This window comes from Toxorhynchites rutilus, chromosome 1 (genome assembly GCF_029784135.1).
Source record: "Toxorhynchites rutilus septentrionalis strain SRP chromosome 1, ASM2978413v1, whole genome shotgun sequence".
Classification (NCBI taxonomy): Eukaryota; Metazoa; Arthropoda; class Insecta; order Diptera; family Culicidae; genus Toxorhynchites; species Toxorhynchites rutilus.
Genome location: NC_073744.1, coordinates 180297274 through 180318001, shown reverse-complemented (window position 1 = coordinate 180318001; position 20728 = coordinate 180297274). Strand labels below are relative to the sequence as shown.

The 20728-nt window shown below is 41.6% G+C and overlaps 2 protein-coding genes across 4 annotated transcripts in view; one reads left to right on the top strand and one right to left on the bottom strand.

Moving 5' to 3' along the window:
* Positions 1-20728, top strand: part of LOC129762470 (serine/threonine-protein kinase tousled-like 2) — a 358161-nt gene that overhangs the window by 1938 nt on the left and 335495 nt on the right. The gene's annotated exons all lie outside the window — the stretch shown is intronic.
* Positions 7444-8487, bottom strand: LOC129762473 (putative nuclease HARBI1). Of its 2 annotated transcripts, XM_055760757.1 has the most exons (4): positions 8144-8487; positions 7940-8084; positions 7797-7884; positions 7444-7736 (listed from the first exon to the last, which is right to left on the bottom strand). In XM_055760757.1, the coding sequence occupies exons 1-4, from the start codon at positions 8396-8398 to the stop codon at positions 7625-7627; spliced, it is 600 nt and encodes a 199-aa protein (XP_055616732.1). In that variant the 5' UTR covers positions 8399-8487; the 3' UTR covers positions 7444-7624. The 2 variants fall into 2 exon arrangements, with proteins under 2 accessions (XP_055616732.1, XP_055616731.1); XM_055760756.1 differs by having other exon boundaries at positions 7445-7884.

Sequence of the window (20728 nt, the reverse complement as noted above, 5' to 3'; positions counted from 1 at the left end):
GCAAGATTGAAACGGAAGAGTAGTGCATCTAACGAACAGTGATTGGACATGAGTCGGGAGAAGGTGCGAATAAAGTCCCGACTCAAGTCCAGACTTTTGAACCACGGTTTGAGGCTAACCTTAGGGATAATCGAGTGGAGCCACCGGCCCAATTCATCTTCATTCCACTTGCGTTGCCAGTTAGCGATGGTATTTTTGCGAACTAAAGAATAAAATTCATTGAAGGCGATTTGACGCTGATAAATATCGCCTTCAATTGCACCTACCTTTGCTAATGAGTCAGCCCTCTCATTACCCGGAATGGAGCAATGTGAAGGGACCCAGATAAAGGTAATGACATAACAGCGTCTGGATAAAGCACTCAAAATTTCTCGTATTCTCTCAAGGAAGTACGGCGAGTGCTTTTCCGGCCTCACTGAACGGATAGCTTCGACAGAGCTAAGACTATCCGTTACAATGTAATAGTGTTCAACAGGTCGTGAGGCGACGCTGTCCAGCGCCCAGTATATCGCTGCCAATTCAGCAATATATACCGAGCAAGGATTCTGAAGACTGTGTGAGGTGCTAAAAAATACGTTGAACACTCCAAATCCTGTGGACTCGTTTATAGTGGACCCATCAGTAAAGTACATATTATCACAATTGATACCCCCATACTTTTCATCGAAGATCGTTGGAGCGATCCTCGATCGTTGGTAATCTGAATATCCATGGATATCTTGCTTCATGGACAGATCAAAATGCACATAGGAATTGATGTAGTCAGGGAAACAAACACGGTTGGGAATATACGAAGAAGGATCAACCTGCATGGAGATGAATTCATGATATGAACTCATGAATCCGGAGTGAAAATTTAGCTCGATCAGCCGCTCAAAATTTCCGATCACCAATAGGTTCATGACCTTACACCGGATGAAGAACCGAAGAGATAATAAATTGAAGCGATCTTTTAGTGGGAGTAGGCCTTCCAAAACCTCGAGACTCATGGTATGCGTTGAGGGCATACATCCCAACGCAATACGGAGACAAAGATACTGAATTCACTCGAGTTTAATGAGGTGTGTTTTGGCAGCTGATTGAAAACAGAAACTGCCATACTCCATCACTGAGAGAATAGTTGTTCGATACACCATAATAAGATCTTCGGGATGGGCTCCCCACCAGGTGCCGGTAATTGTACGGAGAAAGTTTATTCTTTGTTGGCATTTTTTACTCAGATACCTAATATGGGCCCCCCAAGTACATTTGGAGTCGAACCAGACCCCAAGATACTTGAATGACATAGCATGAGTGATCGGGTTACCCAAAAGTTGAAGCTTTGGTTTTGCTGGTCTATGCTTCCTAGAAAAAACCACCATCTCTGTTTTCTCCGTGGAGAATTCGATCCCTAGCCCAATGGCCCAGGTTGAAAAATTGTTCAAAGTATCTTGTAAGGGTCCTTGCAGGTCGGATTCGTTTGATCCTACGACAGACACCACTCCGTCATCTGCAAGTTGTCTTAGGCTGCAATTTTGTGTAAGACAATTGTCGATGTCGCTTACATAGAAGTTGTACAAAAGGGGGCTTAAACATGAGCCCTGGGGGAGGCCCATGTAAGAGACCCGACTTACTGCCGAATCTCCGTGAGAAAAGTTCAAATGTTTCTCACAAAGCAAGTTATATAACATATTATTCAATAGAGGCGGCAAACCCCGAGAGTGTAATTTGTCTGACAAAACCTCTATTGAAACAGAATCAAAGGCCCCCTTTATGTCCAAGAATACTGAAGCCATTTGTTTTTTTTCGGCGTAAGCCATTTGAATTTCTGAAGAAAGCAACGCAAGACAATCATTCGTCCCCTTGCCCCTGCGGAACCCATATTGTGTATCTGAGAGTAAGCCATTCGTTTCAACCCAACGATCAAGGCGAAACAAGATCATTTTCTCCAACAATTTCCGTATACAAGACAGCATTGCTATTGGGCGGTACGAATTGAAGTCGGACGCGGGTTTTCCGGGTTTTTGAATAGCTATAACTCGTACTTGTCTCCAATCATCTGGAACAATATTATTCTCCAGAAACCGATTGAATAAATTCAACAAGCGATGTTTCGCCACATCAGGGAGGTTTTTCAGCAAGTTGAACTTAATTCTATCCGATCCCGGAGCAGAATTGTTACATGAGAGCAGAGCAAGAGAGAATTCTACCATCGAAAACTCGGAATCAAGATCGCACCTACCTTGTGGTATATCTCGAACAATTTTTTGCACAGGAGCGGAATCAGGACAAACCTTCCGTGCAAAATTAAAAATCCATCGATGTGAATATTCTTCGCTTTCATTCGTTGAAGAGCGATTTCTCATGTTTCGAGCCATTTTTTCATTGACGTTTCTCGTGACAAACCTCCCACGAAATTTCGCCAATAAGCACGTTTTTTCCCTTTGATTAAGTTTTTAAATTGATCTTCAAGGGCTAAATACGTTTGAAAATTTTCAGGGGTTCCACGTTTCCGAAAAGCTTTAAATGCATTCGATTTTTCTACATAAAGCTTGGAACATTGGCTATCCCACCATAGATTGGGACGCCTTCGGGAAATGGTGGAACCTGGGATGGGTTTCGTTTGAGCGCGAACCGCGCTGTCATAGATCAAACGAGAAAGGAAGTTATACTCCTCCAATGGAGGTAAACCATCTCTGGAATTGATGGCTAGAGCAATCGCGTCCGCATATTTTTTCCAGTCAATGTGTCTTGTGAGGTCATATGCCATGTTTATAGATTCAGAAGAATTCGAACCAATGGTGATGGAAATTTTGATTGGCAAGTGGTCACTGCCGTTGGGGTCCTGGATTACATTCCACTTGCAATCTAACGATAGTGAATTCGAGCAAAGCGAGAGGTCAAGAGCACTTGGGTTAGCAGGAGGTTTAGGAACACGTGTTGTTTCCCCAGTATTCAAAACGATCATATTGAAGCTGTTACAAAGGTCATATATCAACGATGAACGATAGTCGTCGTACTGTTCCCCCCAGGCAGTTCCGTGAGAGTTGAAGTCTCCCAAGATCAATCGTGGCTCAGGAAGGAGTGAGCACATGTCATCAAGTTGTTTGCGGCTAACCGCAGCTCTCGGAGGCCAATACAAGCTGACAATACAGAGGTCTTTGCCTCTGATGTTTGCATGACAAGCAACAGCTTCGATCCCTCCAATAGGTGGAAGGTCAATTCGAAAAAATGAGTGGCACTTATTGATCCCCAATAACACCCCTCCGTATCTGTCATCACGGTCCAAGCGTATAATATTGAAATCATGGAAAGAGAGATCATCTCGCGAAGAAAGCCAAGTTTCGGACAGAGCAAAAACATCACAATTGTAGTTATGAATTAAAATTTTGAATGTATCCAATTTAGGGATAAGACTACGACAATTCCATTGTAAAACAGTGATATCTCCGACCTCTCTATTTGAATTAGACATCAAGAGAGATAATCATTGCAAGGAGGGGCCATGTTTGCATCAATTGTTGCAAAATTGTCTTTAATACTGGAAGCATTGAGATGACAAGGGTTCTGATGGAGTCGGAAACATTAAAACACTTGAAGATTTGGTCCAAAAGGTCAGACAACTTTATAAATCCCGATTGGGAAGTTGAACTGGACGGAAAAATAGGGACAGTTGGGGTTTTTGATGTCCCCTCGAGTGCTGGGCCATTCGAAGGTGAATTATTCCCACGGAAACCAGGAGGAACCTGATTTTGCTTGTCCGCTGCACTCGATTTTTTAGGCATGCTAACAGGGGGTATCACCGGAGGGGCTTGTCCTTGAACTTTGGGAGTGGTCACATTTTTGCGCCGGGGATTCCCTTGGAAAATGAACGGTGTGCCCCCGTTAGCTGTGTCCGCTTCTATTTCGTCAACGGGCAACGTGGCGAAGACATTTTGTGTGTTGATTGGTTGTTGTTGTTGGGCCAGTGGAGAAGCGCCCTTTAAAATATCCGCAAAAGTGCGTTTCGAGCGTTCCTTCAAAGAGCGCTTCTGTTTCTCCCAGCGACTCTTGTAATTTTCACAAACTGAGAGCTCGTGTGGGGATCCCCCGCAATATGGACATTTATGCTCAGTCGCACTGCAGGATTTCCCCTCATGTTGCTCTCCGCAAGTGGCACAGCGCTCCTTGTTGGCACAATAATCCGAAGTGTGACCAACTGACTTGCATTTGTTGCAAGTCATGGGCTTTGGCACGAAGAGTCGCACAGGTAGTCTCAATTTGTCCACCATAACGTAGTCAGGGAGGGCGGCACCAGCAAAGGTGACTCGAAACGAGTCGGACGGCGTAAATTTAGTTTGGTCCCCATCATGGGAAAGTTTCCCGAGTTGGCGACAGTCCAAGATTTTCACTTCCATTGAGGGGAGCTTCTTGAACTTGCCTTTTCCTTCTGCTTTTATTTGTTCGCTCGTCAGACCCGTTTCAGTTATCACCCCCTCAATTTCTACGTTATGGGAGGGTATAAATGTTCGATATTCGAGAGTGAAATGTTGATCAGCAACAATCTCGTTTGCGTGTTTCCGTTCATTCACGACAACTCGCAATTTGTTCGGTCTAACCCTGCGAATTTCAGATACAGAAGTGTATCTGGCCAGATCTTTCATGATCTGAATCACGTTAAGGTTTTTTCCTTTCGGTTTTGGCCGGAGGAAAACAACCCAAGGGCCAGTTCCAGGTGCATCTTCTGGATAAACTCTGACACGTGGAGCGGAGACAACAGAGGGGGAAGACGAGGACGAGGACGAGGACGAGGACGAGGATGAGGATGAGGACGAGGACGAGGATTGGGTTGGATCGGAAGCATCAGAAGGGGGAAGCGAAATCGATGATGGGAGAGGGGGAGTGGAAGTAACAGTGGGTTGAGAAGGGAGGCTTGCAATTTTCTTAGAGGGGGGCTTGGTAGGATGAGCGGATTCGTCCCCAGAAGAATTATCTTCCTTATGAGGGACTCGTTTATGTTTTTTCCCAGATCTTGTATGAGATTCATTGTCGGAGATCTCCATCTCTGGAGATCCTCCACTATTCTCCATTTTACAAAAAATTCTGTCTTATTTCTAAATTATTTTTGATTTTAACAATAATCTTAAAAAAAAAATAGCAAAAAAAAAATTATGATAATAATATCAAACAATGAACAAATGAATTGAATAATAATATTAATAATAAATATGTGTACCTTAATATATAAGTTGTTCCAATAATGCGCTCTACTGCCCTAATCAGGGAGAGACAGAGGCTACGCGCTACGGAGACAACACAATAGCGCAAGAATAGCTTACGCAGCCACGTGATGATGAATCCCGTTTGCGACAGTCACGCGATGGCGATCCCGTTATGCCGAATCAGTTCAACAGCCGCAATCCGGCTCGCTGCAAGAGCGCTGCTTCCTTTGTTCCTTCGTTCCACTTCACAAATGGTCAGGTCGAAAGCGGACAGCAATGACCTTCACTCGTACACGATTCACTCGTACCAATAGCACAATAGCAAAAGTGGCAACGCACAATACCGACACTGAACTTTACTCGTCAAGAGTTGGATAGCGAATGGTCAGGGTTTCTTCAAGTGGTCGATTTCGGTTTCCCAGGGGTCGACACAAACAAAAATTGATTTTGGAGGTCGACGAGGTCTGAAAATCGACCCCTATAAAATAACAAAAGTTCTTATTTAAAATATATTAAAGATGCTGCATAAACTGTGTTACGTGGAACACCCTGTTATAGAAATGTTTAATATTTTCGTAGAAAGTATTATTGCTGTACATTTTAAAAACTCAACAAGACGATGAACGTGCGCAAGATGAAAAGAAAAAAGTACAAAAAGTACAGGATGAAAAATTCGGCCAGTAAAAAAAAAGGGTGGGTTATATCTAAGATATAACCGCAAGGTTACGTGGGACTACCTTAGCTTATCAATCATTTGCTTGTATTGATTAAATTTTTGATGGAATGAAACAATTCCCGAATTCAATTGAATTCAATATAATTGCTTTGTGAGTAAAAAGAATGCATAATGTCAAGTAAGGTCAATTCATGCATTGTGATAGATAATGCTTTTCATTACAAGTAAATTTAATGACAGTCCTTTTACGGTTGGTATGATGCCTAGAACAAAATATGTGAACGGGAGAATTATCAAACGATTATTTTATTCTACATTTCCTTCTGAAGTTTGCATCTCTCAAGTGTATGTACTTCTCGAACAGTGAATTTGCTTGACTTGATAAACTTCAGGTACTCAGTTTCGATTTTGACATGTGCATCGAACGCATATTGTTTAATCAATAGGCGTTATCGCAGCAAATGGTTAACAACATTTGCCTAATCATCAAATGGTATGCGTAGAAATTCAGTGAGCGGAAGATATGAAGGTATACACCCCGATTCTGTATTCCGAACGATTCGAAATATTTCGAACGACTTGAGGAATTTCATTCTGTATTCCGTTTGAATTGTATAACATCTTTCGTTCGACGCTACTCGAATGTCAAACCCTTTCTTTATTTCGTTCGAGTGGTGGTTTGCAGTCGAATTTCTCCCGATATTTTTTTACTGCGGATTGCTAAAAAAATGTAAGTAAAGCTTTACATCGGTTGCTTTTAATTGATTTTTTAAATCAAATTTCTATTCACAGGGATAAAAACAAAAACATAACAACAACAAAGAAACAGTTTGAGCGGCTGGTGCAGCTTTTGGAGATGAACCCCGACATCGCAAAAGGATTTATACGTGGTAACTCCGGACCATTTTGGAACGATTGTGCTGCTGAATTAAACAGTTTGGGACCACCCATCCGTGACGGGTCTGGATGGAAAAAGGTATTTACTGAAACTATTCCGAAATAATACATATGTATTTCACTTTTAATGTCCGGCAGGTGTGGGCGGATTATAAATCAGTGTTGAAGCGCAAACTCTCTCACAACAAAAGAGAGCAAAGGGCAACTGGAGGAGGACCCAACAGAACGATACATTTGTCTGAGCTAGAGGAGCAAGCGGTTCAGCTAACTGGACTGTTGGAAACCGTAGAAGGAATACCAGGTTGTTCTTCACAAGGAACACCTAAGGGAAAAAAACAACGAGGTTAATGCAGATGTAAGTTGCGATTCAATTGACGAGTCCGACGATGCGAATGATACGGCTATTCCTCAATGCTCCCAACCAAAGAGACCTAGGCTATCTGCCCTCAATTTAGTTCAAATACAAATTGAACAACAACAGAAATTTCACTCGGAAATGGAATCGCTGTTGGGTACCTCAAACAAAAACCTCAATGATATGGTACATTACCAACGCCAATTCGCCAAAGCAATCAACTCAATAGATACTGGTCTCAAAGAAATGTTGAAAGAACAAAATCGACATAACCGCGAAATGGAAAAAATCGCTCGAGAGAAGCTGGGGGTTAAAAAATGAATATCAGAAATGCAACAAATTGAACATTTTTCCGAACATTCAAATATTGCATTATAAAAATAAACACAAGATTTAGACATTAGATCACCAAATCGTATTATTTTATTTATCGCATACAAAAAGTAAAAATAGATGATAGTTGCTAGTATTGGAGAGAATAAAAATTTATTGATATGACTCATCAAAATATGCCCCCTACTGAGAGCATCCGTATTCCAAACATATATTATGAAGTGCACAGCACACATTCACAATTTGAGCACATTTTGTAGGAGTATAATGTAGTTGTCGCGCTCCAAGTAAACATCTAAAACGATTTTTAAGAACACCGATTGTTCGTTCGACTATGCCTCGACCTAAAGCATGCCTCTGGTTGAAATCGCTTTCCAAACTGCCTTCTTCCGGAGCTCTGAATGGCGTTACCAGCCATGATTCCGATGGGTAGCCTGCATCACCTGTGGGAAACAATTTTATCATGCACATCTAGGAAATTTCAACAATTTTGTTTACCCAGTATTTTAGTTTGTGTTCCGCCGTTTCGATGCATCTGCTCGAAATACGTTCGTACAGGGCTTATTCGCCATATATGGGCATCGTGATTAGATCCGTGAAAGCTAGGATCAACGAAACGGATCCTCTGCTGATCGTCACAAACCTATAATGCCAAAAAAAAAATTAAATACAATTTTTTAATTTAATGCATGCTGTACTTACAATGAGAACGTTCAGACTGTAGAACCCCTTTCGATTATAAAATAAATTTCGATTCTGATTAGGGGGGATTATTTTTATATGTGTTCCATCAACACACATGATTATTCCTGGAATTCCAGATTTCTCATAGAAATAAAGCTTGGCACGTCGCTGTTCATTTTCCGACATTTCCAATGATATCCACTTAGAACATAATCTTCGCTCCAGTATGTTCAGCATTTCAGATAACACCTTAGAAAAAGTGGACTGTGCCATCGCAATATGGAAATCTTTTCCCGCTCCAAGCTGGTAGTTTCCCTCAGCGAAAAATCTCAAACACGCCGCCAGCTTTTCCTTAACATGAATGCCACTTTTTTTTGTGTTGGAAAAATCGTGTTCAATTTCCCCCAAAACGTATCGGAATGCCTCTTTATTCAAACGAAAGCTTTTAATGAATCTGCATAGTAGAGGAAAATCGATAATAAAAAATCTAAGAAATTCAGAGACAAATAAATTTTACTTACGCATCGTCTGAAAGCTCCATTAAATTACCGGATGTGCGCAGATTCCGTCGATTATAACGACGTATTTCGATTTCTTCATACACTGCCAATACCGACAATAAGGCGGAATCCATTTGGCTAATTTATTTTCTCACTTATTTTCTATTCACACCGAAGAACAATTCAAATAAATTTAAATTTCAGCACCCGGCACAACTGTCTTTTAGGTTAATTTTGCTTATTTTGCCATTCGACGACATTGAGTTTTGACGTTTGGTATTTGTGAGGAAAACATATATGAAAATCGATACTTTTGTATCGTGCAGTTTTGTATGATTTTGGTGATACAAATAATAAAAGTAAGTATCAAACGAAAGGGTAATCTTCTCCAATGCTAATTATGTCAAAACATATAGGATAGTTGCGTAAAGTGACCATTTTTATGCTGAACAAAATGATGCATTCGTAATGAATATAAATTATCGAAACAAAAATTATGAAAGAAAATTGAGTTGGCTGTATTAAAAATGTATTTTACACTATAGTTTGACAAGTTCTCTACGAACTAGTGGAATAAAATTTTGCATAAATAGTGATTTATGATGGTTCCTAATATTAATATAAACTTTTCTTTTCATTTCGATTATATTGTATATGAAATAGATGTAAAGGAATGGCAATGCATATTGCAATCATTTAAAACACATATGGTAACAGTTTTCACTGACCACTTTTGAATTGAAAACAGTCTTTTGCCATAGTAATTTAAATAGTTCACAGCAATCCCACAAACAGAGCAATTGATTGCAGGTGGCAGCATCGGTGAGTCGTCAACGCGAACTGTTCGAATTTCTTTCGAACAGTTTGAAATAATTCGATCGAAATGAGCAATACGTTCGAAATAGGGAAAGCAAAATTATAACTCGTTCGAGATCGCAGTTTCGAACGAAATGCAAATCCGACGGAATGCAGAATAGGGGTGATATTCTTCAATACAATAATGAATAACCGAGCCAAAGCGTTGTGTTCGTACCCGCTTTTGTAATCCGTGCTAGGAAAACACTTTGCGGTGTGCAAAAAAAAAAAAATAAAAAATACCCCCGACTTGCATGAATCAAAAACTTCAACTTCTACTTTTTATACTAAAAAGGATTTAAACTTGAAAGTTCATTCGTCTCTAGTGTCTGCACGATTTTCCCAGGTTCCTAAGTTCAGGAGACCGTGTTAAGGAAACATACTCTAGTTTGAACAAATGCAAGCAAGTACAATAGTACACGAAGCATGCATTTATTTGCAGAGCCGATTTTCCCAGATTTGTTGGTTTAGAAGTCTGTATTAAGCAAACACATTGCAGTCGGAACAAAACTGCCACTGACTTGCTGGAATTTATGATGCCAATTTCCTCAGACACCTTGAGGAAACACATTTCAGTCGGACCAAGAATGCCCCCGACTTACATGTATTTGGAATGCCAATTTCCCCACGCTCCTTGGATTTAAAGTCTGTGTTAGGGAAACACATTTCAGTCGGAACAAAAATACCCCCGACTTTCATGTATTTGCAATGCCGATTAACCCAAGGCTGCTTGGGTTTGATGGCTGTGTTAGGGAAATCGTAGATCGGGCCAATCAAAATGAGGCAGTTATGCCGTTTAGATAACGCTTAACATTTTACAGTTGTTCGATTGTTTATCTAATAAAAAATTACATTTTATCAATTGCGATAGAAGCGTAGAAATATTCCCTATCAATTGATGCAAACATCTTTCCGATCCAGTAAGAAATGTTCGAGTTATAAGCATTGGGAATCTTTCATTTTTTCCTGCATGTTCTGTGTTTTGGTCTTCATTTTACCCCCCATATACTCCGGTTAGACGTAGTCCCACGTCAAAAACCTGAACAGATTCACGCAAGATAATGTGTTTGAGCGCACGAGGCACGTTTTAAATTTCTCTGTATTTTAAACATATACGCGATTTAACACGAAATAAGTTGTTGCTACTGGCAACGCTTCCGATATCAACCAAACAGAACCGAAATGACAGGTTCTAAGAACTGTCACAATTGTTGAATTAAACAATAAAAAAAAATATAGGAGGTTGTGTCCAAGATACCACCGCATTGTTGACGTAGAACTACGCTGTTACTTTGTATAAGTCTCTTGTTTACACCTCCGGATATTATTCAATAGTGCTGTGAAATTTTAGAAACAACTGCTTAGTAGAATAATCTCTGAAATGGTTTTTTCATTGTAGAATCAGTTGACGATAATTGATTGATCCTTCATTCTTGCCCTCGCAAAACAATACACTAGCTGATCGTATGTCGGAATTTATTTCATTTCAATGAAAATTTACCTCGAACGCTATTCCGGTGGCCTTTTTCGCAATTGACATTGACTCGGCTACAGTCGATTATATACATGTTGCACCAGTACCATTATTCCACATCTCATAACTACATCACTATATATTTGGCACCGCATGGAAAGAACAACAATGACAACATTTGCAAGTATCAAATATCATGCAACATGTTATTTAGTATTGCCTCAAAGGAATCGCACCTTTGAGCATCGTTCGTACAACGTAAACCAAGCGTTGTACGAACGATGCACTTCTCATCGAGAAGCGCAGCTTTCACCCTTAGTGGAGGAAGTTTTGTTACTGGCAAGCGAAACCTAATCACATACAAAATTCCAGAACGACATTTACTTTCTTGGTGACTAAACAAACGAAATAAACTCTTTTGGTTAATAACAACCTCGAAAACAGTAGCAATGCTTCATTTTGATCAATATTAGCGCAAATGCAATCCTAGTTGAAGGCAGTTTTGCGACTGGCCCGCGAACCCAAATAACTTATAACATTCCAGTAAGACATTCAAGATGCTTGGTATTCCCCAAATAATTTTTGGCGCACAACCCTAACGCATGCTTCCCCATAACGTCAGTTTAATGCATTGATACATTCTCAAAGGCAACAACGAAGCCCTTATGACGACGGAAAACAAACAATGTTAAGGTGAAGGTGGAAGCTAGCCATTGTAGTAGTATAGGTAAACCCTCGTGTAAAAATGGGGTAATAGTGTTTGTGAGAGAAGAGCAAAGCACACGTAAATAGATCAATTCACTTATCAGACTGTGTGGCGCTTCATTGACACGAGTCTTTGAATACATTTGAAAAAAAAAAAATAACAATTCAATACTAAAGTAAAATGTATGAACGATATGTTCGGTTAACAATTGCAAAAGAAGGTGCATTTGCATATGATTCTGATTATACGCGAGCGTAACATGAGCAAATTTATAACACATGCGAATTGGGGCACTTTTGGTATTAACAAGTTCTTCCGCATAGTAACTCGATGTTGATAATTCCTTAATATTTTCCTTCGTTGATCGTATTGTTTTCACATATTCACGTTGGAAAGCCTTAACCCTTCTCTTCGTTGGCCGAGGCATTTAGATTGAATTTAATACTTTTCCGTTTACTGTTTTTGAAAGCATAGGCAGCCGTGGCAGTGTTCCGAGCTCTGCAATACAATTTTCTTACCCAATGTTAAAGTTGCTAAAACTTACATTATAGACCCATTAAACGTAAAAATAATAATTGTATTGATATCAACACAATTTTATTCTATTGATTTCCATGACATGGGACGCTATGACTCCGGAATAACATTTTATTGAGTGGTTTTTATAGCTGTTTCGATGATGTTGTTTGGCATCAGTGTCGAAAAAATAACGATGCTTCCACCAATACAAACAAAACCATTGCAGAAGATTGAAAAACGAAAATTTAACATTCAGAGCACTTACTCGAGTTTTCCGACGTTCTTCACTATACGGTGCGAAAGCAGATGAAAATTTAATATCTTGTGAGTAATCGATTAGAGTTTGGTTGATATTACTTGATGGGAAGTGTGCGAAAACGATCATTTTCTTCATACTGTTTCGCAAAATTATTGATTTTCGGGCGAGAGGTGAGGGAGGGAGATGAAAGAAATGAGCGCCATTGTGGCAGCCATTTGTGGCTAGCTTCCACCTTCACCTTAACTGCTTGGAAAAAGACTGAATTATGCCAAACAGCTTGTACTCTGCTGTAACACCCATCAATGCGAATACGCTGATGAGTTTGGCAAGAGCGACCGCCTTCACCACCAGCGGGGGGAGCTTGATCTTGGTTGCTGCCTGGGTAACGGCGTTTATATTTTCGACCGACGCGCCGAAATCGCCTACTTCGCTGTTGTGCGATGCGGTGTCACACTCGCGAAGGCTCGGTTCAGTGCGAGCGCTTTTCACTGCACCAACATCGCGTGCATCCATTAGATGACGCTTGCCTCGAAATTGTATTGCCCCTTGCAATGCGTTTGTTTTTTGCAGGGCTCGAGCCTGCTTTCCTCTTCTTCTTCCTCATCACACACTACGCGAAGCGTCCAATTTATAACGCGGCAAGAAAAACACACGATACGAATAACGCGAAAAACGAACAGAAAAACCAAATGACGATATCCAAGTTGGATTACCACTGGTGGGGTCCAACCTTAGATCGAAGCGCAGTGAAAGCAAAGTGAACTGGATTGCTCAACAGTCCGATGCCGAATGAAAGTTTGCCTCAGCGAGATCCACTGTTTATACTTTAGGCAAGTATTCCCCTTCATTCTTCTACTTTTCCTTTGTTCACGGAGACTTTAAATCCTACGATTTCCCCTCCGTTAGTCGTCGATAAGTTGCTCGTTATTGACAGCTCTGTTTGGGGAAGCACACAAATGGACAGAACAAATGTATGGGAAAATGGAAACGCTTAAAGTTTTCATGGATTTTAACCATTTACCAACCAGGGGATTCTAATGTATAGCATATTGAACAAATCTTACGGAATTTCCGATTCGTTTAGTATGTAAATCGCCAAAATCCGTTCTCGGCAAAAATAGTTATTAACGTTAACTTTATTTCATAAAAATGTGACCTGTTTTCTGATTTGGCACCCCTAATGAAAGACGTAGTTCTACGTCAAAAACGATTACTTAAAACTAGAGGAAGGTAGGTTCTACTAATTGGCAATTTTCACTGATTGATTTCTTTATATTAAAAATAAAAGTGTTCATACACAATCACATTCGCCTTTGCTTAACCTAAAACTAATTTGTTCTGGAACAAAGAAACAAAAAGCACTGAATTTCTTAAAGCACTACTCTAACGAGAATCGTGCGTTATTTCATCCGTTCCCGAACAAAACTTTAGGAAATTCACCACATTGAATGTTCAAGGGGAGAGCATCCTAATCACGGATAAAGGGTGTGTCACATCAAATTGCATCACGGAAAAAACGCTGTAGAAATTCGCCCAGTAGACCGATCCTTTCGAAAATTTTAGACAGTAAAATAAAAACTATTAAACAACTTTTGGCATTTTCTTTTTATTCATACATCGAGCCCAAGCCCGTATGCTCGCACCTTCCTTTTTACACCGTCCATAAGGTTCTGTACAACGTCAGGTTGTGGTTTTTTTTGAACAGAAATCCATTTTCTCTTGAAGTCCGCCTCCGATTTGACAACTTTTGGGTTCTTCCGGAGGGCCTGCTTCATAATCGCCCAATATTTCTCTATTGGGCGAAGCTCCGGCGCGTTGGGCGGGTTCATTTCCTTTGGCACGAAGGTGACCCCGTTGGCTTCGTACCACTCCAACACGTCCTTTGAATAGTGGTACGAAGCGAGATCCGGCCAGAAGATGGTCGGGCCCTCGTGCTGCTTCAATAGTGGTAGTAAGCGCTTCTGTAGGCACTCCTAAAGGTAAACCTGCCCGTTTACCGTGCCAGTCATCACGAAGGGGGCGCTCCGCTTCCCGCAAGAGCAGACCGTGTACTTTTTGGCAAACTTGGATAGTTTCTGCTTGCGAATCTCCTCCGGAACGCTGAATTTGTCCTCTGCGGAGAAGAACAACAGGCCCGGCAGCTGACGAAAGTCCGCTTTGACGTAGGTTTCGTCGTCCATTACCAGGCAATGCGGCTTCGTCAGCATTTCGGTGTACAGCTTCCGGGCTCGCGTCTTCCCCACCATGTTTTGCCTTTCGTCGCGGTTAGGAGCCTTCTGAACCTTGTATGTACGCAGGCCCTCCCGCTGCTTGGTCCGCTGGACGAATGAACTTGACAAATTCAGCTTATTGGCGACATCCCGGACCGAACTTCTCGGATCACGTCTAAACTGCTTAACTACGCGCTTGTGATCTTTTTCACTGACGGAGCATCCATTTTTGCCGTTGTTCACCTTCCGGTCGATGGTTAGGTTCTCGAAGTATCGTTTTAGTACTCTGCTGACCGTGGATTGGACGATTCCCAGCATCTTACCGATGTCCCGATGTGACAACTCCTGATTCTCGAAATGAGTGCGCAGGATTATTTCACGACGCTCTTTTTCGTTCGACGACATTTTTCCAAATTTACGAAAAATTGACAGTGGAGCATGACCAACGTGATCTATACACTCTTATCTGATTATAAGCGAAAGCTGAAGATATAATTCCTAAAAAATAAATTTCTACAGCGTTTTTTCCGTGATGCAATTTGATGTGACACACCCTTTAATAGCAACACCTACAGTTGCCCTGTTTGCTAGAGGCCTGACTTCGCCGATAACCTTGTCGGCTGCGACAAGTGTGAGAGTTGGTGGCACTACTCGTGTGTCGGAGTGGATGATTCCGTGCAGCAACAGAAGTGGTACTGCCTCAAATGTATCCCACCACCAGCAAAAACAGTTTCCAACGCCTCGTCAGCGTCCCGGAAGGCTCGCTAGGGTCTGGGCTAGAGATGTGCCATCCGCTCATGAGCTGTTCCGAAGAATCGACTCTTTGAAGTGAGTTGACGCGGAACAGCTCGCAAAAAAAATCAAACAGCTCTTCAGCTCACTTTGATGATGATGAAGGAGAGAAAAGAGCTGTAGAATTGAAGAGAGTGTGTGAGCTGTAAGATTCAAATGAACTGACCGTCTCTCGCTCTTCGTGTTAAGACATCAGTTTAGTTTCATTTGTCCCTCGTCTTTTCAACTGTTATATTCGCGTTGACGGCATTGAGCTTTGTTTACCAGTTTAGGGGGCGCCAAAAATAATAATTGGCTCTCAGGCAGAATGAACACGTTTTTAAAATTCAAATTCTTAATGAAAATTAACTTCTGTGTATCAAATGAGTATTCTATTTCAATGAAAAACACTTTGTTTGCAGGCGGTGCAAAAATCTCATAAGATTTTTTTTTTTTTGAAGAAAACTTTCTATTGTAATGTAAAGCCTCAGTAAAAATGTCGGAAATGTTGTACTCGCCGAGTCTATTGTAAATAATAGTCTGGAATACGTGTTTCAAGTAATTAATAATATGGTGTGAAAAATTTCATTTGAATTTTAACATTTTCAAACTGGCTTCGTGGCTATCGAGTTTGGGACCCAAATTGAAAGTCGGCACTGACAACTGAGCTGAAGAGCTGTTCATAAAGAACAGCTCATTTAGATGAGCTGTTCATCATGATGAGCTGATTTGCACACCTCTAGTCTGGGCATGAAGCGCTTGGAGGAAAAACGAGAGCTTGATAGGATACAATTAGAGTTGGAGAGGAAATACGTCGATGAGAAGTACCAGTTGATGGAGAATTCACTGTTCGAAGAGGCCGAGAATAAAACAAGCAAGTTACTGACTGGGTGAAGAACCAAGCAGCAGGACAACTATCTTCCGATATACCACGCGATTCATTAGCGGTACCACTTAACGTACAGCAAAACAGTTCAGTTCCGAAGGTTGATAGCATGAATGAGGGAGCGGTTGGAGGGATCCAAGGTGCGAATAGAGTTCCACCAGTTGAGCTTGAGCTTGAGCTTGGGTAGACTGTACAATTCGTAGTTGCTCTCCGTGATTGACCTAAACCAACCAAATTGCACAAACACACAGAATGACGCTTGGGACTAGCAAATCATTCTCGTTGTGCAATTTTCGGTGATTCGAGCTTTCAATGATCAATAACGACGCCGGCCACGTCCTTACAGTCACCAGGGGAAGGGTAGGAATGTTAGTATGACATTCGCCGCCCGAAAGCCAGAAGGGTCGCCTCTATAGCGTGGTTCCCTAGCGTTTATCATGGAAGGGATAGTTTGTTAGTGGGAAGGGGTAATAATCAGGATTCACTGTGGTAAGTGATGTGATTATGTTAACGCAAACTAGAGATCACTTGACGAAACGAAAACTTGAAAACCAAATGCATTTCGTAGCCGTGAAGATATTAAAGGGTGACCTGAAAAGGTCTCTGCAAAAGGATCATAACTCTGGTAAGTGAATTAATTTTGTAAGCGTGGACCCAATTACTCATTGAAACGAAAACTCGAACATCAAATGCATTTCGTAGCAGCTGAACGGTAACCTGAAAAGTCTCCTCTGTTGAACGGAGCTAAAACTCGAAAATCAAATGCATTTGAAGATTGAATATATTGAAGGGTCACCTGATAAGGTCTTATCAGACTCGGATCGGAATTAATACTTGTGCCTAGTCGCACGTCATGCTCTTCCATTGTAATACACGGAAATCACGGAAGTTTTCCGAATTGGGACTCTAGCATCTTGAACCTAGTCTTGCAATTTATATTTGAACCTCGAAAAGGAAAACTTGATACCTGCGATTTGGATTTGTAATAAAAACTAACAATTTCTCAAGTAATCAGTCGAGCAATTATTAACGAAATCATTGTTCTTGTAGTAAGGGTTAGAATGACATAATTGAAGGAAAAGCAACGTCAATCCTCTATTCAAAAAAAAAACGAAAAGGAGACACATACAAGAAGAACTCACTGACATTCAAGGTGAACTACTAATCCCAAGAAAAAACATGGGTAAGCAAAAGAGACAAATGTAAGTTAATTCAAACTTTTCTCTCGACCTCCGTAACATTCTCATGGTCGAAACGCACACTACATTGAATATTCTTGCATGGAAATCTTATGGCCGCTTGTACATATTGATGTGTATGTACAAGCGGGTCAACGTCTAGCTAGATTTAAAAGAAAAGAAAATCGATGTTACGTTGACGTCAATGCGCTCTTTACCACGAAGACAATATTAGATATATAAAAACCTCTAAAACTATTGGATCTTCTAAAACTCTAGAATGTCGTTTAGATTGAATGCAACTTCGCGCGAAAATGCGGCTGCACAAATCTCATGCAACTGCGAGAAGTAAACAACAACATAGAACTGCACCGGCATGGCCACACCGTCCGCTCCACCTTGCCGTGACCGAAATCATCTGCCTCGAACAAACAAAACAGCCTGCCTCCATCCGTCAGCTATCGCACAATCAAAATATGCTCTCCGATCCAATCCTCTCACAAAAACTCGACTGTACGTCAACCGACGAAAAGAATCAAACTACCTTGGTCTTCCGAAGCAAACGAGTCCATTCTGGGAAGCAAGGCAACCACACCAATACAATCACATGTTTGCTGGTCGTCCTCCACGATCGCGCACTCGTAATGCCACACTCTCACACGCAGCCGCACCCGCCATCACCGCAGTCTTCTACTGACTCCGAATAGAGTTCCACCAGTTGAAACTAAAAACGATGCCTTTCGTTCGCTACAACAAAAGCTGAAAGATTGCCAGGAGATTCAGCAGCCAACTTTGCAGCCGATTCTGGAATTACAAGAACAGCTACAGTTTTGTCAGCTCCAGTTACAACATCAGTCTACACCTCTTTCCTCTCGTCCTGTAGACGTAGCGAAAGGAGCTGTTCCTAAAGTATCTCCGAAAAAACATAGGTGAACGGACGAAAGGGCAGTTCTGGTTCAAACAACAAGTGGGAAATAATCTTGCGGGCAAAGAGCCGAAAAGTCAACTCAACAACGAGCAGCAGCGAGACCAATTCGCGCCCTCATTACCGAGTGTTCCTCCACATCAACAGCAGCAGCGAGATCAATGTGCGCCACCACCGCCTGTCCCTCAACAGTATCCAATTTCTGCTGGTAATTCTTCGGTGATTAGACCACTGGGTCCGTCGAACAGCTGAACAGCTTGTCGCCCGACAAGTAATGCCTAGGGACTTGCCAGAATTTTTCGGCAACCCCGAAGAGTGGTCGATGTTCATGAGCAGCTTCAAAAACGTAACGTCTGCTTGTGGCGTCAACAACGCCGAAAATCTTTCTCGATTTCAGCGGTGTTTGAAAGGAGCCGCACCTTAATCGGTAAGATATTATCTGTTGTCACCAGAATCGGTTCCGGACGTGATGCGAACACTACAAACCCTCTACGGTCGTCCTGAGATAATAATCGGCAAGCTAATCAAAACCGTGCGTGAAACTCCATCACCGAAGCCGGAAAAGATAGAGACATTGGTTGAGTTTGGAATGGCGGTAAGGAACTTAACTCAGCATCTAATCGTAGCCGGGCAGTAATCACACCTTTCCAACCCGATCCTCTTGCAAGAGCTGGTGGATAAACTCCCGGCTGGTGGAAAGTTGCAGTGGGCTCAACATCTGCAAAATCATCCAGTGGCAACACTGCATATTTTCAGTGAGTTTATGATGACTGTGGTGGATTCCGTCAGCAAAGTTGTAGTGTACGTCGAACCGCCACAGAAAAATGAGAGATCAAGAGGCCGTGAGAAAGGATACATTCATGCGCACACCGATGCAAGTGGACCAGGAACCCAAACGCCGTTGAAACGTTGTCTTTTTTGTGACAGAGAAGGTCATCGTGTAGCAGATTGTGCTGTCTTCAAGAAGTACAACGTAGATAATCGATGGAAAACGGTTACTACCTTAAAACTATGCCGTACCTGCTTCAACTTCCACGGTCGCCGAACATGTAGGAACAACAATCATTGCGGTGTAAATGGTTGTGAGCTCCGCCACCATTCGCTACTCCACACAACGCGTTCTACCATTTCCTCATCTGGAACAACGAGTATGAATCAGTCTCCCGGAAATCACACCCACCACCACCGTGGGCAGTCGATAGGACTCGCTGTTCCACAGGAGACGAGAGAAGGGAACCGTGGACCGGTGGCAACCAAAACACGATTAGGTTGATGCGTGTATGGGAGCATTGATAACACTCTTAAATCAGAACACGTCAACTATCACATCTGCGATTGTGACATTGGCGGGAAATACGATGGTCTCATGAGAGATTATTTTAACGCGGACTGCATTGGAGTGCAGCCTACGCCACCTCTGGACTGCGAAGGAAATCAAAGAGCAATTCGGATTATGGAAACAACAACGTCCAGAGTGGACGATCGGTTTGAAACCGGTCTAATCTGGCGATATGATCAAGTCGATCTTCCGGACAGCTTTCCCATGGCTCTGGAACGTCTAATGTGCCTGGAACGGCGCATGCAACGGGACGAAGGACTGAAAGAGAACCTTCATCGTCAGATCGGTTTTGATCGGTCGAACCTATATTTGATCCGATACAGGTGTTTTTTTTACATCCGTTTCTAGTGTGTATTTTTTCATCTGGTGCGCTGCGAGCGAAGTAAAGCTCATAAAAAGTGGTGCGCTATCGAGACAATCCGGCAGCAAGTCACATCATATCACACGCTACACAGCAGCGGGGCAAGTAGAAGTTTATTTTCCTCTTACCTCTTCCATCATTCTGTATAGCTTCTGTGCTCGATTTATACCATTGTTTAACTTTGTGTTTATCATATCGGCAAGCGTTGGCATTAGGGGTGTTCATTTCTTACATCACCGTTGAACTTTTATTGGAACTTTTTTCGTTTTCAAATTACACATAATAACAAAAATTGAAATAAATAAAATTTTCAACAATAACTAATATAGAAATATAATTTCTTTTACTAATTTATATTTTCCAAATTATTATATTCTGTTCATATCGAACAGTTGTCTACTTCTTCGTTTTTATTAATATGGCAGAGGGCGGGGAGGAACCCCCATCCACGCCAAAGAATATATCAGATAATGAACCTCCTCCTGAAGAGCAGGAGGATGAAACAGAAGATGAGGAGGAAAATTCTGTTTACGAGATAGAAAGCTCTGAAGATGAGGAAAAAGACGAGAAGCAGGATTTTCGTCTAAAAGAATACCCTGATGGCGCCAAAGGCCCATTTA

Coding starts and splice junctions, on each gene's coding strand:
- LOC129762473 (XM_055760756.1), bottom strand. CDS start 8,398: ATGGCACAGTCCACTTTTTCTAAGGTGTTATCTGAAATGCTGAACATA. Junction 8,085..8,143: donor ACAGTCTGAACGTTCTCATT/GTAAGTACAGCA, acceptor TTGGCATTATAG/GTTTGTGACGATCAGCAGAG. Junction 7,885..7,939: donor AACACAAACTAAAATACTGG/GTAAACAAAATT, acceptor TGTTTCCCACAG/GTGATGCAGGCTACCCATCG.